This window comes from Triturus cristatus, chromosome 7 (genome assembly GCF_964204655.1).
Source record: "Triturus cristatus chromosome 7, aTriCri1.1, whole genome shotgun sequence".
NCBI lineage: Eukaryota > Metazoa > Chordata > Amphibia > Caudata > Salamandridae > Triturus > Triturus cristatus.
In genome coordinates this window covers 1330100980-1330124332 of record NC_140590.1, presented here as the reverse complement: position 1 = coordinate 1330124332, position 23353 = coordinate 1330100980, and the positions used below count along the sequence as shown (strand labels likewise).

The 23353-nt window shown below is 50.6% G+C and overlaps 1 protein-coding gene across 5 annotated transcripts in view; it reads right to left on the bottom strand.

Annotated features, from left to right (window-relative positions):
• Positions 1-23353, bottom strand: part of LOC146811975 (uncharacterized) — a 696581-nt gene that overhangs the window by 4932 nt on the left and 668296 nt on the right. For 4 of the 5 annotated variants that reach the window (XM_085618950.1, XM_085618951.1, XM_085618948.1 and 1 more), the window contains one exon: positions 7475-7587. The exons of the other annotated variant lie outside the window; for it this stretch is intronic. In XM_085618950.1, coding sequence (XP_085475076.1) covers positions 7475-7587 — 113 coding nt within the window. The remainder of the gene's footprint in view (positions 1-7474; positions 7588-23353) is intronic. 5 annotated transcript variants of the gene reach the window in all.

Sequence of the window (23353 nt, the reverse complement as noted above, 5' to 3'; positions counted from 1 at the left end):
TTCTGTCCCACTTGCGCTTTTGTTCATTTGGATATCCACACAGTAGTGCTTAGTGAACGTGTGCACTGAAGACCATGTAGCCGCTTGGCAAATGTCTTGAATTGGTGTGTTTGCTAGAAACGCAATTGTTGCTCCTTTCTTCCTTGTTGACTGAGCGTGAGCTGCTCTTTGTAATGGTTGCACTGCTAGTTTGTTGCAAAGCAGTATGGTTTGTGCAATCCATAGTGCAATGGTATTTTTGGTAACTGGTCGTCCCAAAAAACTGCTGGCAAAGGATACAAAGAATTGCTTTGTTTTCCTGCACTCCTTTGTCCTTTCCATATAGTGCATCACTGCCCTCCTGGCATCCAGCGTGTGTAAGGCCCTCTGTGCTTTTGGAGGGTTTTTGGAAAAAACTCGGTATTTGAATTGTCTGATTGATGTGGAACTTATGTGAGATCAAAAAGGACTAGCCTATTTGTGAATTTACATACTCAAGACTGTAAGGCAGGGTAAAAACCATTTTGTTTGTTCATGAAGCCCTCACCCACCAACCTAGTTGGTGGCATGCTTTATCATCGTGCCCACCCAGTGACAGAGTGTGTCCCGGGTGTGCTTCGACGCCTGGATACAGCAGAGCAGGTATGTATCTGAGTGTGCAGTGTAGTGACGTGAAGGTGACGATTTAAAAGCTATGCAGGGATCTCAGTACCTGAGGGTAAATTATATTTTAATAACTGGGTCACTGCTAGCATTAAAAAAGGCTGTTGGATGTTATAGGAATGTTAATTAGGGTTTCCTACATCCAGGTGTGGTCTACATGTTTCAGCCAGGCCTTTATGATTAAAACTGGCTTTCCTCAGGACCAAGGTGTGTAGGTGCAAATTACTTAGATTTAAGTGATTGTGTAATTTTGAGAAATGTGTAGCACTCGCTAAGGTGCTTTACATGTGAGGGGGATTCCCTCTTAGAGCATTACTGGACATACAACAAGTATGACAGGACACACATACAGGGGAGAGTCTCAGTATGGTTACATATTCACAAGACAGATTGATTGCCGATATCTATTGTGCTGTGTAGACGATAAATAAGCGGCAAATGGTGTAGCCATATTGGTGGTATGGCTAAGGTGAGAGTTATCATATGTACACGAAGTTTTGTGGTGGGCTAAGCATCGTAAGCGCATTAACACAAAAAAACGGTGGAAAGTGCATGAAAGGAAGATTATCCTCACGTTGGCCTGTTGCCAAACATACCCCATGGAGTAGTCCGGCAGAGGAATGGACCCTGGGAAGATAAAGGGTCCTTAGGGGGTTAGGGACCTGTGGAAAAAGAGCTTACCCGGCTTGTAGCTGAAGCGCTTGGTTTACTCACGATTCTTACGGTCAGTGTCTGCGTTGAGCCTCCAGTCGACTCTGCGGCCTCCGTTGGGCTGTACTCGGCCGTGTTTGTGCTTTAAATGCAGGCTGCATCATTCTGAACACCTGTGCGGGGAAGGACAGAGAAGACAGACTGTGCGAGGACACGCCGGGTCATGGCTGTACTGCACATGGGCGGGAGAGCAGTGTATCCTTTTGTGAACATGCCCAGAAGAGTATCCTGCTGCGAGCATGCCCATGTGCGGGGGAGTAGTGTGCTCTGCTGTGAGCATGTGCGGTGCCGAATGTCGGCGCCTGCGCATTGGAATGGCTGGGTGAGCTGTACCCAGTGTACACAGATTAGTGTACAGTTGTAAAACAAAAGAGCGCTAACTGGGGAAAGAGAGAACTTAAAGAGCGCTGTGGGGTGCCAGGTGTGTTATAACTGGCCAATACAACAGGGGGACATTTAACACAGAGGGGAATCAAGAGTAAGAAATTCAGGTTTTTAGTGAGCTCCATGGTATGGAACGAGCAAACAGTGATCCCTGATACACCCACATCCCTGGTGTTTAATCTATCGAGTACACCTGTGACAGAAAGCGAAACAGCGGTCCTTAGTGAAGGCCTATCGTTTGTCCCTCCCACACAACTGGACAAATTCAAGCTCCATGTCGAACTAGCTGAGTTTTTTAGAAAGCTCAAACTTAAGGCCTTCTTTGAAAACAGTCCATGGTTTCCTAGGGAAGAAAATTCAAGTTACGGGTAAAGTATATTTGTTACTTTTGTAATCCAGTGCTGGGACATCGATCTTAAACAGGCAAGTAATTACGTTTTCACAGTTGGTACGATTTTTAAAGAAGATTTGTAGTTTGCAAAAATTGACAGAAGAAATTTCACAGAAAAACAGTGAATGGTTTCCTATGGAAGAAAATGGAGTTAGTGGTAAGTGCGGTTGTAAGTACTTTTCAGGGTCAGTGCTGGGCACCAAGATCCAGCACTGTGATCTCTCCTAATAGCAGGTGAGTATTTCCGTTACGCGGTTGATTTTAGGTGAATATTTTAAAGTTTAGAAACTCCACACTTAGAAGAAATTTCAAGAGAAACCAGTCAATGTTACCCTATGGAAGAAAAGTGAGTTATCGGCTTTTGGGTAAGTACTCGGCTGGCAGAGTTAAGGTTCTGGGCATAGACTCAGGGGTCTCCCACTGTCAGGTAAGTACAGTTGTTACACCCTCAGCGGCACAGGGGCAGCTGGGTGCAGAGTGAGTTAGGTCCAATGTTACCCTATGGGAGGCAGGGGGCCCATGGTTGGTGGCTGCTGACTAGCAGGCCACGCGGCTGTGGGAGCTGGGCTCCTGGTCACTTGCTCAGGGCAAATGGGGAAGTAGATCGGAGTAGAAGTTGCACTGCCAGGGCTGCAAGCTCGGGGACGAAGATTCTTTAGGTGTGACCACCACTTGGTGAGGTAAGTTGGGTAGTTGGAGGATAGGTAGGTACCCAGGAGTTGGGCACAGGGGGCCGCAGGGCGCCAGATGCAGGGGTGCCTTTTGGTGTCGGGAAATCTTACCCTCGGTTGATTGCAGTTGGGGGTGGTCCCTGGTTCTGAGGCTGCAGGCGTCAGGAGCGTCGAGGTGGGTCCTTGGGTGCCGGATTCGGGGTCACAGTCGCCGGGGGGACGTCCTCGGGGTCATTGTCCACTCCAGCACAGGCCAGGCTTGGCAGGTGTAGAGTGTGCAGGGTTTGCGGTTCCTGGCTGGTGCCAGGGGTTGGTTACTTGCTTTGAGCAGTGCCACTGCTCGTGGGAGTCCCAGATGCTCAGAGTCACAAGGTAGCCAGGTCCTCTGGGGTTTGTGAGGTTGCTGGCCACAGGAGGTGCCGGGATTTAGCAGGAGCAGGTTCGAGGGTCGACAGGCCGGTAGGGCTGGGGCCAAAGCGGTTGGTGTCTTCCTCTTGTTAGCAGCTGCACGGCAGGTCGTCTTTCTTCTTGATCTTTGCCGTTTCGGAATCTGGAATCTAAGGAAGGAAGGTTCAGGGTGCCCCTAAACACTAAATTTAGGGACGTTACAGGTAGGTAAAGGGCTGGGACCACTGGGTCCCTGCCCTGGGGTGGGTACACCCCCTATACTGCCACTCCTGTGGGAGGGGGGCAGTGGCCTAGTCCTGATTGGGTAGGGCTCCCCATCTTCAAGATGGCGAGAACCCGGGGATGTGCTTCACCTTGCCTCCCCCACCTGAGGGGTGGGGTTGGCAGGCTAGCACACCCCCTGTCCTTTCTTGGGGTTTCCGGCCAGTCTTCCCGCCAGAGAGGGGGTTTAGAACCGGTAGGGGACAGTTGCTGGGTACAGCAAGTGGCCTGGAGAAGCTCACAAAGGCGGCATGCCTTTGAAGCTTCCCCTGCCCATCCTGGGGAAGGAGACCTAGCAACTCGCCCAGGATGTGTATTGTTGCAGGCCCAGGAGAGCGGATGGCTCTCTACCCAGGGGTCCAGCAACATGTCTGCTGTGTGGCAGCCTAGGCAGCCCCTCAGACCAGACGTGGATTGTAGGTTAGGTTCAGGGGGCATCTCTAAGATGCCCTCGGTCGTGCATTGTACATTAAATTCTGCATTGGCATCAGTGCAGGTTTAATGTGCTGAGAAGTTTGATACCAAACTTCAGGCTTCAGTGGAGCCATCATGGTGCTGTGGAGTTCGTGTCGACGATCTCCCAGCACCATATACTCTTAAATGGCAGCACTGCACTTACAGTACCCAGGAATGGACCTGGGTACTGTAGGGGCACAGGGCTCATGCTCCTTTACCCACACCACTGGCATAGGGCACCCAGCTAGAGGGGTGGCTGATGTATGCCAGGGCAGTGTATGTTGTGGGCATGGCACACAGGGATGTGTGCCATGTCGACTCTGTTTTGTTCTATACCCAGGCACTCGCCCTGCAAGGGCAGTGTGTTTGTGTCAGGGTCTCTAAGGGTGGCACAATAAGTGCTGCAGCCCTTAGGCGCCTTCCCTGGTCACAAGGCCCTGGGTACCTAGGGTACCATTTACCAGGGCTGACATGTGGCCAGGGTTTGCCAAATTGGGTTTTAGGTTTCAGCATAGTTTTTAGGGAAGGAACATAGGCCCTGGGCACCTGATTGGCAGGAGCCCAGGGCACACTCAGTCAAAGTACATTCAGAAATTCAGCAAAAAGTGGGGGCATACCATGCAAGAAAGATGGCACTTTATCACAGTAGTCACCCTAAGGTCGGTAGCCCTTTGGTTACTGACCTAAAGACCCCTAAAACACCCACTAAATAAAAGTATTTAAGGGGCAGCCCTGAACCAAGAAGACAGATTAGAAGACACCCAGCAGAGGAGACTGCAGAGAAGAACTGACTTGGCCCCAGCCCTACCGGCCCGTCTGCAATTTCCAGAGATCCTGTCCCAAAAGTTGCCTTGTCCTGCAGCCAGTGACCTCCAGAACCCCTGGGAGAACGGACTGCCTTCAATAAAGACCGGATCTCCTGTGAACAGCAGCTCTGTTCAAAAGAAACACCAAGGACAGCCTGCCGAGGGCAAAGAAACCAGACGCCTGGAACCACCACTGCACCAGACGCCTACGGCCCAAATCAGAGTGGCCCACCGGTCCCAAGGCGGTCCCCCAGCGCAATCGATCCCCCACCCCTCCAGAGTCAGAGTCCACCGTGGGATGACCCCTCCAGGACATCCCAAAGGTCACCTGCAGCCTCTGGTATAGTATATACAGATGCAAAAACAACAGTTGATGGACAGAATGCAGAACAATGTCATACATTCACCCCAGTACAGAGATCTGGGCCTAAATCCATCGTTTTTTTGCTCACCATGCCATTCCAGTTTGACCCCAGCCATATGCAAATCAGTCTTGACCCTGTGCCTCATGGGAACAGTCCAGCCCGAACTACCGGTCCCAGGATGCTTGTTTCCGGTCCAGGGAAGACATGGCTTGGCAGTTCGGGCTGAACTGTTCCCATAAGGCACAGGGTCAGACTGATTTGCATATGGCCATGTCTGAACTGGGGTGGTGGAGTGAGCTAAAGAATGATGATAGATTAAACCCAGACCAGTTGACTGGGGGGGGGGGGGGGGGGGGGAGTGTTTGATTTGCTCTAACGTTCCGTCCATCATCCCCTTTGGTATCGCATAGTATATACAGAGCCAGCTTCCTACAGTGACTGAATGCTAAACCATTCCTCGCTGCAGGAGCCTAACCCTAAACTATGGCTGGCATTTGGTTATATTAATTGCCCCACCTGACTTTGAGTCCTAAGTACAGCCAAGCCAAAAACTGTAGAAATTAAATGAAATACTGCAGCCAGGTCAATTGAGACTCAAATGTGGAGTAAAATCTCACATTGCTTGAGAAGCAGGAATGGCACCCTACAGGTAAAATCTCTGAATCAAGTTGTAACGTGACCCCGCCCCCCTTTGTGCATTTTAAGATCTAAACTCGGCACTAGAAAGCTTACTTGCCCTAGACATCTAATGTAAGCCAGGTATAGTGCTAAAATATACAGGCTGTACCCACTTTGTTTAAAGGGTAGCAGGGGCTAAAGAGCTCTATAACAAGTGAGGCTGCAGCAGTTGACTTTTGGTAAATATCCTGAGAGTCAAAAGCCATTTCATTTTGACCTTGCCTAGAAAATGAGTCATTTTAGAGACATACCCACTTTAAAAAAGAAAAATAGAAAAATTAAAACCATTTAGAATTTTATTTTGTATGCCACTTTATTAATTTGTTAAGGTTTCCATTATCCTGCCTTTAAGCAACCCAATTTGAAAATGTTAGCTTTAATTTGCCGACGTGGCTGGGCAGAAATCCTTGGAACACAGAACAGCAGTCAACTCTGGGCTAGACTATTATAACTATTTCCCACGTACTCCAGCCTCGCCCCTGCTCGACAGTGAACAGTCAAAAGCTGATCATTTTACCAGGTATCAGGCCTTTGGACAGTTTTGAACACTCACAAATAAGTATCTCGCCTCCAGCTTTTGCAAGTTTAACTCGAAAAGGTATCAATCACCATAGTGTATCCTGTTGAAGTTGGGGGGGGGGGGGGGGGGGGGGTGACACTGAGGGGCCTTACTTACTCCATGGAGGGAGAGATGGCAAGAAAGGTGGTGCATTGAACTTACGTCAAAGAGCCTGGAACAAGGGTTTTTTTCAGCATCCAGGATGTAAAAGAATTCAAGCCTTTTGGGGCAGATTATTCTATGTACCCCAGGAACTTAGTGGTAGTATTGCAAAGGAAAAGGCAATTGTGGAGGAGTTGTGTCATGATTTGTTTAGGGAAATTAGCGAATCACTGGTGGGTCAACCATATAAACATTACACCCACCACTCTAAAAAGACTGCTTCTTGGATCTTAGATGACTGTTGCCTGAAGGAGAACAGTGTTATTCTTGCTCCCTCTGAATTCTTCAGCTCTAGGGGTCAGGAAAGTTTTCTGGATTTAATTCCATAGGTGGAAAAAAGTGACAGACTACTGCCAAAAGTTGCATCTAGCCTTTCTAAAAAGAGTAGAAAATCCCATGAATCTGAGGTCTAGAAAGCCACCCTCCAAGTAGGGGAGCACCAGAGAACTTGTAGGGAACCCCTACAAATGAGATATGCGGACTTTACATTGAGAACCATCCTGAAGGACATTTACTCAATCACTTCTGATACATGAATGTTTGCTAAAGAGACCAAAACTGTTGAAAGGCAGCACTTTTCTGAATGAATCACAATTTGTGTCAAAACAACCATACTGCTTACCTCTAGTAGCTGTATTTCGATAAAGAAAGAAACGTTTCAGTCTTTGATACAGGAAAACTCTCAATACGTTTTTCAATACCTCCTGGGCCAAACATCAGATGTACTTCATTTCTGAGCAGGACACTTTTATACTAGGACAGGGGAGGGTGTTTGAGGGAAATGACTGATCTTGTACACAGAGTGCAAGTGATTAACAAAATGGGAGAATAGTATCAAAAGGCTTCTAGTCAGTTACTCTACCTCCTTCGGACTCAAGAATGAGATTTCTCAACCCATCTTAACCTAGAACTTAAGACAGCTAAAAATTTACAGTACCCTAGGGATAGAGGCGCAACAAGGCTGCAACGTAATTTCTTACCCTCCGGAGAGTGACAGAAAAGTGAGACTGTTTCTCCTGTCCTTGAATCCTCAATGTTATGTCGTCATTGCCGTCTGGATTCTGCTCCATGGTTTGGGACAAAACTACACAATCTAGAGCAGAAAAAATACATTAACGATGTGCCACCTGTTTCTAAACAAAACACAATGTATTCCCAAACAATCGTCTATCCTGCTGCTACAAGGAAAAGTGACCAACAGGAAGTCACAGCTGCTGAAGAATTCAATGTAATCGATGCGTTTAGTTTGTCCATCAAGAGTAGAATGCTAAAGTACGACCCAGCCAAAATTCAGGTACCAGAGGAAGTGGTGCAGAATAAACCAGTGTTGCAATATCCCTTGAAAAGAGGTAGGTCACCATTACACCATGTCGTTCACTGAAGATTAGGAATTAAACAAGCAAAACCCGTACATATTGCACCAGTGACAGACTGAAGGTGAAAAACTGGTTATCTTTGCTCTCATTAAGATTCAGAAACACATGGTACCGTTCTAAAGTAGCATGCATCACCATCAAATGTAATAATGGCAATGAGAAAATCAAGTTAATAGCCCATCTATGACCAAACAAACTATAAACAATCTGGGGACAGCACCCTCTAGAACACTCCCAACAGGGGCAGAGTACCTCAGATTTTCAAGCTCAAGTGGGAATAAATAATCCTGAGGTACAAGGACAGCCTCTCCTGGGAGGAGAGTGGGTCGCAAGTAAATCTATGAAAGATACCAATACTGGAATACTGCAGTTACAGGTAAGTAGGAATATGCTACTTACCAGTATGCATCTGTTCTTGGCATGTAGAACTGCAGAGTCACACACTTAGAATAGTAGATGGCCATCTGGTGGTGGGCTTGGATGCTTGCAGGTTGTTGTCTTCGGAAGAAGTCTTTGGTTACGAGATAAGACCCTTGGATGACAGTGCGCATGGGCATCAACTCCATCGTTAGATTGTTTTTCGCCATGATGGGAAATGATGGCGTTTGTAGAAAAGAGAGAGATGTCCATGTGTGCTGTCTAAGTAAAACAATGCTGGAACAGATACAGGTCTCGGGGAGGTGGGTGGGCGTGTGTCTCTGCAGCTCTACATGCCAAGAACAGATGCATACTGGTAAGTAGCATATTCCGTTTGAGGCATATGAGCTGCAGATCGCACACTTAGGATAGACTATATAGCAGTGTCTCCCCTAGCGGTGGTCACCTGTATCGGTTGCAGCAGTTTGAAATAATATTTTAAGGACAGCCTGACCCACAGAAGCTTGCTGCTTTGCTTGCACGTCAACACAATAGTGTTTAGTGAAGGTGTGTGTTGTAGACCATGTGGCTGCCTTACAAATATCTTCATGGGGAATGTTTCCTAAGAATGCCATGAAGTCCATATTTTGCGTGTGGAATGCGCTCTAGGGGGAACTGTTAGAGTGCGTTTAGCATTGTGGTAGCATATTTGGATACATTTAACTATCCACCTAGCTATCCCAGATTTGGAAATGGGGTTGCCTTTATGTGGTGGAGAGAAAGCAAAGAAGGAATATGCTACTTACCAGTATGCATCTGTTCTTGGCATGTAGAGCTGCAGAGCCACACACCAAGGATAAGATCGCCATCTGGTGTTGGGCTCGGATGATTGCAGGTTGTTGTCTTCGGAAGAAGTCTTTGGTCACAAGATTGGTGACTCCTCCCCTGGACAACAGTGCGCATGGGCATCCACTCCATCCTCAGATTGTTTTTCGCCATGATGGGAAATGGAGTGTGTAAGAAGTAAAGAGAAAGGATGTCCAGGTGTAGTGTCTAATTAAGACAATGCTGGAACAGATACAGGTCCCGGGGAGGCGGGTGGGCGTGTGTGGCTCTGCAGCTCTACATGCTAAGAACAGATGCATACTGGTAAGTAGCATATTCCGTTCGAGTAATATGAGCTGCATATCACACACTAAGGATAGACTATATAGCAGTGTCTCCCCTAGCGGTGGTCACCTGTATCAGTTGCAGCAGTTTGGAATAGAGTTTTTAGGACAGCTTGGCCTACTGAAGCTTGTTGTTTGGATTGCACATCAACACAGTAATGCTTAGTGAAGGTGTGTGTAGTAGACCATGTGGCTGCTTTGCAAATGTCTTCTAAAGGGATGTTCCCTAAGAATGCCATAGAGGCCCCTATTTTACGCGTGGAGTGTGCCCTAGGGGGGACGGTAAGAGTACGTTTAGCTTTTTGGTAACATATTTGGATACATTTGACTAGCCATATGGCGATACCCGATTTGGAAATAGGGTTGCCTTTGTGTGGTGGAGCGAAAGCAACAAGCAGAACCAAACCTTTTCGGAAAACCAAGCAACTGTCGATGTAATAGAGCAAGGCTCTTCTAACATCTAAGGTATGAAGTGCCCTCTCGGCTACTGAGTCTGGATTAGGGAAGAAGACTGGCAGTTCCACTGACTGGTTTAGATGGAAATGGGAAATGACTTTAGGGAGGAATTTTGGATTCGTCCTAAGAACCACTTTGTTCCGATGTAGTTGTAGGAAGGGTTCTTCGAGAGTTAAGGCTTGTATTTCACTTACTCTTCGCAGGGATGTGATTGCGATGAGGAAAGCCACTTTCCATGTTAGGAACTGCAGTTCGCATTTGTGCATTGGTTCAAATGGTGGACCCATGAGCCTTGTTAGAACAATATTAAGGTTCCACACCGGGGAAGGCGGTAACCTTGGAGGAATGATTCTTTAAAGACCCTCCATAAATGCTTTAATGGCTGGTACCTTAAAGAGGGACAGGTGTTGTCTATTTTGCAAATAGGCTGCTAATGCCGCTAGATGTAGACGTATAGAGGAATACGCTAAATTACATCTTTGCAAGTGCAATAAATAGCAAATGATGTTCTGGATGGAAGCATCCAGTGGTTGTATGTCATTGTTAGCGCAGTAAATGGCAAATCGTTACCATTTTGCAGCATAGCATGCCCTAGTAGTAGGTCTCCTGGCTTCTTTAATGATATTCATAGTCTGGAGGAAGGTTGAGGTACCCGAACTCTAAGACTTCAGGAGCCAGATTGCCAAGTTCAGTGTTTGAGGATCTGGGTGTCTGATTTCTCCTTGGTTCTGGGTTAAGAGATCCGGGGAGAGATGCAGTTTTTGATGTGGAACTAGCGATAGTTCCAAAAGTGTGGTGAACCAGGGTTGACGTGCCCAAGTGGGAGCCACTAGGATAAGTGTCAGCGACTGTTGTTTGTTTGCGTACCACAAATGGAATGAGAGGGAGAGGCGGAAAAGCGTACGCAAATCTGCCTGACCAGTTCATCCATATTGCATTGCCCTTTGATCGTGGGTGTGGGAACCTGGCGGCGAAGGTTGGGCATTTAACGTTTTCTGGTGTGGCGAACAGGTCTATGTCTGGTTGTCCCCACTTTTGGAAGAATGGGAGTAAGACTTTGGGGTGTAGTTCCCATTCGTGTATCTGCTGTGTGTGGCGACTTAAGAGGTCGGCCACCTGGTTCTGAACCCCTGGGAGGTGTTCTGCTAGCAGGTAGATGTTTCGTGGAATTGCCCATCTCCAAATTTGTTGCGGCAGTTGGGACAGTTGTAGAGAATGTGTTCCTCCTTGTTTCTGTATGCAATACATTGTGGTCATGTTGTCCGTGCGGATGAGGACAGTTTTGTTTTGTAGATGCACTTGGAAGGATTTCAGTGCTAGGAACACCGCTAGAAGTTCTAGGTGATTGATGTGGAACTGTTTTTGTTGAGTGGTCCACCGTCCCTAAGTGGTGTGTTGAAGGAGGTGGGCTCCCCACCCCGTGAGATGCGTCGGTGGTCAGCACAACTTGTGGAAGGGGCTCCAAGAACGGCCGCCCTTTGGACAGGTTGATGGTGTTCCACCACTTCAGCGAGCGAAGTGAGCGGCTGTCCACCAACACCAGATCGGTAAGTTGTCCGTGGGCCTGATTCCACTGTTGTGCTAGACATTCCTGTAAGGGACGCATTTGAAGGCGTGTGTAGGGTACTATGGAGATGCAGGACGCCATCATGCCGAAGAGTTGCATGAACACTCTTGCGGGGAAGAGTGTTGGGTTTGAAATGTTTTAATCAGACTTTGTATGTTGGCTATTCTGGCTATGCTGGGATAAGCTACGGCTTTGGCTGTGTCTATGGTGGCTCCCAGGTATTGTTGTACTTGGGAGGGTTGTAGTTGAGATTTGGGATAGTTGATGGTAAATCCCAAGTTGTGCAGGGTTTGAATAGTGCGGTGGGTGTGGTGAACGCATTTGTCTAGAGTATTGGCTTTTATGAGCTAGTCGTCCAGATAGGGGAAGACATGGATTTGTTGTCTCCTGAGATATGCTGCCACAACTGCCAAGCACTTGGTGAACACCCTTGGTGCAGTTGTTACTCCGAATGGGAGAACTGTAAACTGATAGTGCTGACCGTCTACCACGAATCGTAGATACTTCCTGTGAGCGGGATGCATAGGGATGTGAAAATATGCGTCCTTGAGGTCTAATGTGGCAAGGAAGTCTCCTTGTTGAAGTAATGGAAGGACCTGTTGGAGAGTGATCATGTGGAAATGATCCGATTGTATGTACTGGTTAAGTAGTCTGAGGTCCAGTATGGGTCTTAAGGTTTTGTCCTTTTTGGGAATGAGGAAGTATAGGGAATATACTCCCGTGCCCTGATGTTGTAGTGGAACAGGTTCTATTGAACAAGTTACTTACCTTTGGTAACGATGTATCTGTAAGAAACATTAGTTAGTTAGATTCCTCACCTTAGAATATCCCCAGGCGTCAGACTGGATCCGGAAGATTTTTCGTCAGCAATACCCCTTGCGCGTCGCTAGGCGTCGTCTGCGGCTCCGCGTCAGTCGTCGGCGTCGTGCGCCGGAATGACGTCGGAGTACTTAGACGCCGCCCTCGCGCGCTGACGTCTGTTCTTGTACATAGCTTTCCGCGCCAGGAACGCAGAGCCATGCAAAGACCGACACTGGTGCCAAAAATAAAATCTAGGGGCCTGAAAAGGATAACCTTAACCCTAGATGTCAGTTCGCAGAATGGGGAGGATGGGTGGGTCGGTGAGGAATCTAACTAATGTTTCTTACAGATACATCGTTACCGAAGGTAAGTAACTTGTTCATCTGAAAGAAACACGTTAGTTAGATTCCTCACCTTAGAATAGATACCCAAGCAATACCATCCCCGGTGGTGGGTCTGCGAACCAAGATCACACCAGAAAGTCCTGGAGGACAGAACGGCCAAAGAAGCCATCCCTCCGGACTTGGCTGTCAAGGCAATAATGCCTGGCAAACGTGTGTAGCGAAGCCCACGTTGCCGCCTGACAGATGTCCTGCAAAGGAACACCCCGTCCCAAAGCAGTAGTAGCCGCCGTGGCCAGAGTAGAATGGGCGCGTAGCCCAACAGGAGGGTCCTTTTTAGCCAAGGAATAACAAATTTTGATGCACAAAACGACCCACCGAGAGATGGTCAGTTTGTGCACAGCTTTCCCCTTCTTAGCACCCACGTATCCAACGAAAAGTTGGTCGTCCACCCGGAACTGCTTTGTGCGGTCCAGATAAAAGGAGAGCGCACGTTTTGGGTCCAGACGGTGGAGCCTCTCTTCCTCTTTGGAAGGATGCGGAGGCAGAAAGAAGGTGGGCAAGGTGACAGACTGCCCAAGATGAAAGGGGGACACCACTTTCGGAAGAAAGGATGGACGAGGCCGAAGGACAACCTTGTCCGGATGAACAGAGAGAAAAGGAGGCTTTGATGATAAAGCCTGGAGCCGAGGTGATGGCTACCAGAAAAGCAGTCTTAAGCGTCAGCAGACGAAGAGGACAAGTATGAAGAGGCTCAAAGGGAGCGCACATTAGAAATGTGAGAACAAGATTCAAGTCCCACTGAGGCATTACAAAAGGGACAGGAGGGAACGTGTGAGTAATGCCTTTTAGAAAGCGTGTAACTACAGGGGACTTGAAAAGAGAAGGCTGATCAGGAAGCCGCAAGAAGGCAGAGATGGCAGCAAGATAACCTTTCAAGGTGCCCAGGGCAGAGCCCTGCCGGGCCAAAGAAAGAAGAAAGAGGAGGACCTCAGAAAGAGGGGCGGAAAGGGGATCCACAGCCTTTGCTGTGCACCATGCCACAAATTTGTTCCACCGGCAGGCGTATACCGTCTTTGTGGAGGGACGCCTGGCTGCCAGAATGATATCACAGACTTCAGGAGGCAAGTCAAATGGCATCAACTGCCGCCGCTCAATCTCCACGCATGGAGGTGGAGGCTGGACAGGTTCGGGTGTAGAACCGTCCCCTGCTGCTGAGACAGAAGATCCTCCCGAAGGGGCAGACGTATCGGAGGATCGGTCAACATACTGAGTAGCTCGGGATACCAGTACCTTCGTGCCCAATCCGGAGCCACCAAGATGACTTGGGCCCGGTCGTGCCTGATCTTCTTCAGCACTCTGGGCAGAAGTGGTATAGGCGGAAAGGCGTACAACAGACCGCAACTCCACTCGTGACGAAAAGCGTCGACGAGCGAGTGCCGCCTTGGAAATTCCAACGCGCAGAACTGCTGACATTGCGCGTTCTCTTCGATGGCGAATAGATCTAACCAAGGCTCTCCCCACTGCTGAAAGAGACCTTGCGCCACTTCGAAGTTCAGACGCCATTCGTGATCCATCATGCACCGGCAGCTGAGTTCGTCTGCTCTGGCGTTCAGAGAGCCCGCCAGATGTTGAACCACCAGGGTGACGCCCTGGTGTTCCAGCCATGTCCAGAGGCGCAGAGCCTCCTGACAAAGGGTCCACGACCCCACCCCGCCCTGTTTGTTGCAATACCACATGGCGGTGGTGTTGTCCGTGAACACCTGCACGACACTTCCCCTGACAGAGGGAAGGAAGGCTTTCAGTGCAAGTCGGATCGCTCTCAACTCCAACAGGTTGATGTGGAGACGAGACTCCGCCGGAGACCAGAGGCCTCTGATCTCCGCCTCTCCCATATGGCCACCCCATCCCAGGAGGGACGCATCCGTCACTACGACATGCTCCGGTTGGGGAAGGGAGAGGCTCTTGCCCTTGACTCAATCGCGGTCCGTGAGCCACCACTGCAACTGCTGTGCAGTGCCCTCCGAGATCAAGACATGGTCGGACAGGTTGCCGTGATGCTGGGCCCACTGAAACTTCAGGTCCCACTGCAGAGCCCGCATGCGCCGCCTGGCGTGATGCACTAGTAGGATGCAGGAGGCCATCAGCCCCAGGAGCCGCAACACTAGCCTGACCGAAACCCAGGATAGAGGCCGAAAGATGGGAATCAGGGCCTGAATATCCCGGACCTGCTGTTCCGGTGGATAGACCCGGAACTGCGCCGAATCGAGAACCGCTCCGATGAAGAGGAGCTTCTGAGAGGGACTCAGGTGTGACTTCGGCACGTTGATGGAAAACCCCAGCAAATGCAGGAGATCCGCCGTAGTCTGGAGGTGGGAGACGACTGCCTGGGGCGAGCCCGCCTTCAACAACCAGTCGTCGAGATAGGGGAAGACTGGAACCCCTGATCTGCGCAGATGAGCTGCGACCACCGCCATCACTTTCGTGAACACCCGAGGGGCACTGGTGAGGCCGAAGGGGAGCACGGTAAACTGAAAGTGCTCTTGACCCACCGTGAACCGCAGGTAACGCCGGTGGGCCGGCAGGACGGGGATGTGGAAATATGCGTCCTGCAAGTCCAACGCTACCATCCAGTCTCCAGGGTCTAGGGCAGCTAGAACCTGAGCCAAAGTTAACATCTTGAACCTCTCCTTCCGGAGGAAGGCATTGACGTTCCGGAGGTCCAAGATAGGGCGTAGGCCCCCTTTGCCCTTCTTGGGAACCAGAAAGTAGTGGGAATAACAACCACGACCTACTTCTGGGCTCGGAACGCGCTCGACGGCCCCCTTGGCCAAGAGGGCCGAAACTTCCTCGTGGAGAAGATTCAAATGATCCCCCGAGATACGGTGGTGCTGCGGTGGCATGGCTGGAGTGGTCGTCTCGAAGGGGAGGGAGTAGCCCCTTCGGACGATTTGCAGCACCCACCTGTCCGATGTGATGGACCGCCAGTGGAGCAGGTGATGGCGAACTCTGCCGCCCACTGGCGTGGAATGGGCCTGAAAGCTCGGACTAGGAAGGCTTTGAGGCGGATGCTGCCGGGGTGGATGTGGGCTGACCGCGTCGTCCTCCAGAACCGCCTCGGCGGAAACCACGTCCGCAACCGCGCGCAGGTTGGTTCTGCGGCTGGTGACTAGGCGTACGTGAGGAGGCACCCCTTCCTTCGCCACGAAAGGGGCGAAAGGCGGAAGTTTGCGACCGCGGGGCCGAGAGGCCCAAGGACTTGGCCGTAGCCCGGGAGTCCTTACAGCGATTCAGCGCACTGTCCGCTTTCTCGCCAAAAAGGCGAGTGCCATCAAAGGGCATGTCCATGAGAGTGCTCTGGACATTGCCCAAAAAGGACGTGGACCGCAGCCAGGCGTGACGTCTAAGCGCCACTGTGGTAGAAATTGCCCTACCCAGCGAGTCCGTAGTGTCAAGCCCACATCGGATAGCATGTCGCGCTGCATCCCTCCCATCGGCCAGAGCCTGGGTAAGTCGTGTCTGGACCTCCTCCGGACACAGGGGCAGCACGTCCTCCACCGTATCCCACAGAGAGTGGGAATAACGGTCCAAGAGACAGGCGGTGTTCAAAGACCGCAGGCCCAAACTAAGGGAGGACAACAGCTTTTTGCCAAACTGTTCCAGTCTCTTGGAATCCCGGTCCGGCGGAGCGGTCGGGAAGGAGGATTGGGAGGTAGAGGCCTGGATAACCAGGCTCTCGGGGGTAGGGTGTTGGGACAGAAAACTGGGGTCGCCCGGAGCAGGGCGGTGGCGCCTGGCGACGTTCCTGTCCAAAGGAGGAACTGTGGAGGGCTTGGACCAGGTGCCCTGCAGAACGTCAATGAGGGCCTCATTGAATTGCAGCAGAGGCTCAGTGGAGCTTGCTGCAGACTGAAGCACCTCAGTGAGGACGTTAGTCCTCACAGCCACGGCAGGTAGCTTGAGCCCAAGGGCTGCGGCCGCCTTGCGCAGCACCACAGAGAAAGCAGCACCCTCCTCCGAAGCCACAGTCGGAGGAGAGATGAATCCAGTGTCCGGAGAGGTATCCAGACCACTGGCCTCCCCCAGTTCATCTGCCCAGTCCTGTGACAGTTGAGCCTGAGCGGCCATAGGATCCTCGGATCCCTCCCATTCACCCCCATCATCCGATTCCTGGTATGCAGGAGGAAGGATCGGAGCCGGGCGATAGACAAAATGTGTCTCCAGCGGCGCCGAACGCGGCGTCCATCGACGCCGTATCGGCGCCGGGCCCGGAGTGGGGCTGAACCGGGGCTCGACGCCGAGCAGAGTCGGCGTCGGCGGAGGAGGCGTGACGAGGTCGACCGGCGTCGGCGGGGACTCGGGAACGGGTCCCTCGGGCGCTTGCGGCGTCGAGGCCGGAGCCGTCGATGGCGCCGGGGCCGGAGCCGCCGGCAGGCAAGGTTGCCCAGTCGGGTCCGCGGGGCCCGAAGGCGCGCCAGCGGGCGTCGACGGCGGAGCCAGGTTCCTCATGGCCGAGTGGAAGGCACTGACTTCCGCCGGCGTCGCGTCAGTCCCAGGGACCGGTGGGTATGGGGACTTGCGCGGCGCCTGCGGCTCCGCCGGAGCCGCGGGGGTGGAACCACCCTGACCCACGGCGAGTCGCGCGACCGGCGAGGGGAGTCCGAAGAGCGGTGTCGCCTCTTGGACTTCTTGGAGTGCTTCGACTTACCCGAAGACTTGGATCCCGACGACCGATGATGACGTCGGCTGCGGCTCCGCGACCGATCCTTGGACCTCCTCCTGGACCGGGATCGAGAGGGGCGCGGAGCCGAGTGGCGAATCTCGAGAAGCTTACGGGACCGCTCCCGTCTAGCCTTCGAGGTCAGGGCCTTGCAGTCCGAACACGACTCCGCGTCGTGGTCGAGGCCCAAGCAGTAAAGGCACCGGCGGTGATGGTCCGTAACCGACATCAAGCGGCTACAGTCAGCACAGGCTTTAAAACTAGGCATCCTACCGGCACCGGAGTGGAGACAAGATCAAAAAGGATCGAAAAAGTTAGTCAAAAAGTGACTAAAGGGGTAGCTCTCCCGGATCTGCGCTTACTGGCGCGGAAAAAAGAAGAACTGACGTCAGCGCGCGAGGGCGGCGTCTAAGTACTCCGACGACGTCATTCCGGCGCACGACGCCGATGACGGACGCGGAGCCGCAGACGACGCCTAGCGACACGCAAGGGGTATTGCTGACGAAAAATCTTCCGGATCCAGTCTGACGCCTGGGGATATTCTAAGGTGAGGAATCTAACTAACGTGTTTCTTTCAGATGCGTTTTTCTGAAGCAAAGACTGTATTTCTTGTTTGTGGAGCGTGAGGTGGTGAGACGTCATGGGATGGTGTCTGGGTGGTATGTTTGGGGGCGGGTTTATGAGTTAGAGGCAGTAGCCAGATTGGATCATTTGTCTTACCCACCTGTCTGTGGTGATGGTATTCCAGACAGGTAGGAACTGTTGAAGCCTGCCCCCGACCGGAGTGGAATGGTCTGGGGGGGGAGTGGTGGCAAATCACTGTTTGGTGGCTGTAGAGGTGCGGGTGTTGTTGTTGCCCCGTCCTCGGCCTTTATTATCGTTTCCCCGATACCCTCCTCTAAAATATCCTCTGTTAGGGGATGTTTGACCTGATGCTTTGAAGGTGGAAGAGTTGTCTGTTCCCACATTTTTGGAAGCTCCTCTATAAAAGGAGCGACGAAAGGAGCTTCTGGGTTGAGTAGACTGCAATGCTCCCATAGATTTGGCAGTCTCATTATCTTTCTTCATTTTTTCTAGGGCAGTGTCTACTGCAGGGACGAATAGTTGCTCCTGATTGAAGGGTTGAGCAAGAATGGAGGTTTGTACTTCCGGCTTGAAGCCGGAGATGCGCAGCCATGCGTGGCGTCTAAGCAATACGCTTGTGTTGACTGCCCTAGAGGCGGTGTCCGCCGCATCTAATGCACATTTAATGGAGGCATTGGATATTAGTTTGCCCTCTTGTATGAGGTCAGTGGCCTGTGTTTTGAAAGGTTCAGGCAGGTGTTGCAAGAGATCCTCTAGTTGATCATAATGGGCTCTATCATAACGAGCCAATAGGGCTTGTGTATTTGCGATACGCCAGTGGTTAGCCGCTTGAGCGGCAACCCTTTTGCCGGAAGCCTCCAGGAGTTTAGACTCCTTGTCTGGGGGCGGCGTGTCTCCGGTTGTTTGGGAGTTGGCCCGTTTTCTGGCATTTGAGACGACTAGTGAGTCTAGGGGGAGTTGCGCCTTGATGTACGCAGGATCTTGTGGCGCCGGTCTGTATTTTTTTTCTATTCTGGGGTTGAGAACACTGGCCCTGATAGGGTCTTTAAAAACCTCAGTGGCATGCTTTATCACTCCCTTAATCATGGGTAGAATGTGGACTGTTTTCTGGGACTGCTCAAAAGTGTAGAGTAGAAAATCCTCCTCAGGAGTGTCGGTGTGCATGGTGACACCATGAAACGATGCTGCTCTGTTAATAAGCTGACCGAACCCTAAATGGTCATCAGGAGGGGAGGGTTTTGAGGGGTATGGAGCGGGGTCAGGCACATCAGGCATAGGGTAAGTCCAGTCATCTACTGGTGCTGTATCCGGGAGTGTAAAGGGATCAGTGGGATAAGTAAAGAAATCTGTGTCTCCCCCTCCCCCAAAATCATCATCATCCTGTGGAGGTGGTGTGTGAGAAGGAGATGGTAGAGGTGAAGGCGGTGGGGGATGGAATAGGAGGTAATGTAGGAGAGGAAGGACGTATGGGTGAAGTGGCACAGTCCTTCTCTGGAGGTGCTGGAGGAGGTGTTGAGTCCAGCTTCCTTTTCTTGTAGGGCACTGCTGTGACATGTCCAGTTTTTGGATTTATGTAAATCCGTTTTTGCTTAGGATCAGGCCGAAAGAGTTCCTCAGTGTCCGAAGGCGGCTGTGGCGCCGACTTTTTTGGTTCTTTATGGACGTGTTTTGGCACCGAAGATGTTTTGGGTGCCGAAGAACTTTTCGGTTCCGGTGGATTTTTCAGTGCCGAAGCACCTTTCGGTGTCGGTGGAGATCTCGGTGCCGACGAGCCTTTCGGTGCCGGTGGAGATGTCGGTACCGAGTGACGTTTCGGGCCCGATGGAGATTTCTGTCTCGAAGCCTGCTTTGGTGCCGAAGGTATTATAGGCACAATGACATGAGGTTTGATCGAGCCCGAGCCACCTCCAGGCTTACTTTTCTTCGGAGCCGGGCCCGAGGGCAGGGCTTCCGAAGATGTTTTTGGATCGCGACTCGGCCCAGCTGGCAGAGTCTTGACCAATGTCTTTTTGGGTGGTGTTGGGGTAGGGGGGCTGGTACTCACAGGCTGCCCCGGATCTGAATCGTCGGCCTCGGACACGATCTGGAGATCTTCGGAGTCATCGTCAGGGACGTCCTGTGCAAAGATGTCTTCTGGTTCCGGAACCGGCTTGGCCATGATATGGCGTCGAGCTCTTCGGTCCCGGATGGTTTTTTTCGAACGGAATGCGGCGCAGGCTGGACAGCTGGATTCGTTGTGGTCTGGTGAAAGGCACAAATTACAGACCTCGTGGTGATCGCTATGAGGGAACTTTGCTCCACATTGGGGGCATTTTTTAAAAGGTGTCGTTTCCATCAGCCGCGTCCGGAGTCGGTCCGATATGGTTTGACGTCGAAATTATGAGAGTTGTAGTGATTGCTGTAAGTTTTCTGCTGGAGCGGAAAAAAGTTCATCCGAACCCAATGGCAGAAAAAAAACAATCTGAGGATGGAGTGGATGCCCATGCGCGCTGTTGTCCAGGGGAGGAGTCACCAATCTCGTAACCAAAGACTTCTTCCGAAGACAACAACAACCTGCAATCATCCGAGCCCAACACCAGATGGCGATCTTATCCTTAGTGTGTGATCTGCAGCTCATATGCCTCGAACCAATTGTTTTGCGGAATGATTTGGTTCTGTCAATGTAGTAAAGAAGGGCTCTTAACGTCGAAGGTATGAAGAGCTCTTTCAGCTACCGAGTCGGGATTTGGGAAGAACACTGGTGGCTCTACTGATTGGTTAAGATGGAACGGAGATGTGACTTTTGGAAGGAATTTCGGATTTGTTCTAAGAACCACTTTGTTACGGTGTAATTGTAAGAATGGTTCTTGTATGGTTAAAGCCTGGATTTCACTTACCCTTCTGAGGGATGTGATAGCGATAAGGAAAGCCACTTTCCATGTGAGGAACTGTAGTTCGTATTTATGCAGAGGTTCAAATGGGGGTCCCATGAGCCTTGTAAGTACAATGTTTAGATTCCACACTGGAGAGGGTGGTAATCTGGGAGGAATAATTATTTTTAGTCCGTCCATGAAGGCTTTGATCGCAGGTACTCTAAAGAGTGACAAGTGTTGTCTATTTTGTAAGTAGGCTGCTAATGCTGCTAGGTGGAGACGTATGTATGAGTATGCCAAATTACATCTTTGTAAGTGCAGTAAGTAGCAAATGATGTCCTGGATTGATGCATCCAGTGGGTTTATAGGATTGTTAGTGCAGTAAATGGCAAATCTTTTCTATTTTGCAGCGTAGCAGGCTCTAGTGGTAGGTCGTCTGGCCTCTCTTATAATATTCATGCAGTCTGGTGGTAGGTTAAGATAACCGAACTGTAGGACTTCAGGAGCCAGATTGCCAAGTTCAGTTGAGCTGGATCTGGGTGTCTGATTTCTCCATGGTTCTGGGTTAATAAGGACGGGGAGAGATGCAGTTTTTGGTGGGGCACTAGCGAGAGTTCCAGTAGTGTTGGGAAGCACGGTTGGCGTGCCCATGTGGGAGCTACTAAGATCAGTTTGAGAGACTGTTGCCTGAGCTTGCGTACCACGAATGGAATGAGTGGGAGAGGCAGAAAAGCGTACGCAAATCTGCCTGACCAGTTCATCAATATTGCATTGCCCTTTGACTCCGGGTGGGGAAACCTGGCGGCGAAGGTTGGGCATTTTGCGTTTGTGTGTGGCAAACAGATCTATGTCTGGTTGGCCCCATTTTTGGAAAAAGGGTATTAGAACTTGGGGACGTAGTTCCCAATCGTGGATCTGTTGAGTCTGTCGACTTAACAGATCGGCAATCTGATTGTGAACCCCTGGAAGGTGTTCTGCAAGTAGGTATATTTTCTGGGGAATATCCCAACTCCAAATGTTCTGTGCGAGCTGGGACAGCTGGAGAGAATGTGTGCCTCCTTGTTTTTGTATGTAATACATGGCTGTCATGTTGTCTGTCCGAATGAGGACAGTTGTTTTGGAGATGTAGTTGGAATGATTTTAGTGCTAGGAACACTGCTAGCAGTTCCAGGTTATTGATATGGAGCATTTTTTGTTGAGTGGTCCATTTGCCCTGAGTGGTGTGGCCGAGGAGGTGGGCTCCCCATCTTGTGAGCGATGCGTCCGTTGTCAGCACTATCTGTGGAAGAGGCTCTAGGAACGGCCGCCCTTTGGAGAGGTTTGTTATGTTCCACCATTTGAGAGAGCGATGTGTGCGGCTGTCCACCAACACCAGATCCGTAATTTGTCCGTGAGCCTGGTTCCACTGACGTGCTAGACATTCTTGCAAGGGGCGCATTTGAAGTCTGGCATAAGGCACAATGAAGATGCATGACGCCATCATGCCTATGAGTTGCATGAACCCTCTTGCTGGAAGAGAGTGTTGGATTTGGAATTTTGCGATAAGAGCTTGCATATTGGCTATCCTGGCTGGATTGGGATATGCTAAGGCTGTGGAGGGGTTTATGGTGGCTCCTAGATACTGATGTATGTGAGCAGGTTGGAGTGAATTTGGGATAGTTTATTGTGAATCCCAAGTTGTGTAAAGTTTGGATAGTTTGGTGAGTGTGTAGGACACACTTGTTGAATGACTTGGCTTTTATTAGCCAGTCGTCTAGATACGAGACGGCATGAATATGTTGCCGTCTGAGATGTGCTGCTGCTACTGCTAGACATTTTGTGAATAGTCTGGGTGCGGTTGTTAACCCGAATGGGAGGACTGTAAACTGGTAGTGTTGTCCGTTCACCACAAACCTTAAATACCTCCTGTGGGCAGGATGTATGGGAATGTGGAAGTAGGCGTCCTTGAGATCTAGTGTGGTAAGGAAATCGCCTTGTTGCAGTAGTGGGTGCACTTGTTTAAGAGTGATCATATGGAAATTATCTGAGTTGATACAGATTTAGGAGTCTGAGGTGGAGTATTGGTCTTAGAGTCCCGTCCTTTTTGGGGATTAGGAAGTAGAGAGAATATACCCCTGTACCCTGATGTTCTAAGGGAACTGGTTCTATTGCGTGCTTTTGAAGCAATGAGAGAACCTCTTGTTTGAGGAGTGTAAGATGGTCTTGTGACATGGAACGCTGTTTGGGTGGGTGGGGGAGGGGGGGGGGGGCGTAGTTGTGAGTTCCAGGCAGTAACCATACTGGATAATTTGTTTGACCCACTTGTCTGTTGTGATGGAGTTCCAGACAGGTAGGAACTGTGTTAGTCTTCCCCCGACCGGAGTGGAATGGTCTGGGGGGAGTGGAGGAAAGTCACTGTTTTGTGTCAGGGGAGGTGCGAGTGTTATTACCTCGACCTCGCCCCTTGTTGTGGATTCCTCTGTATCCGCCTCTAAAATATCCTCTACTAGGGGATGTGTGTGTGACTGTTTTGAATGTAGAGAAGGTGTCCGTTCCAATATTTTTGGAGGCTCCGCTATAGAAGGAGCGTCGAAAGACGCCACGTGGTTGGGGAGATTGTAATGCCCCCATGGACTTAGCCGTCCGTCTCTGTGTC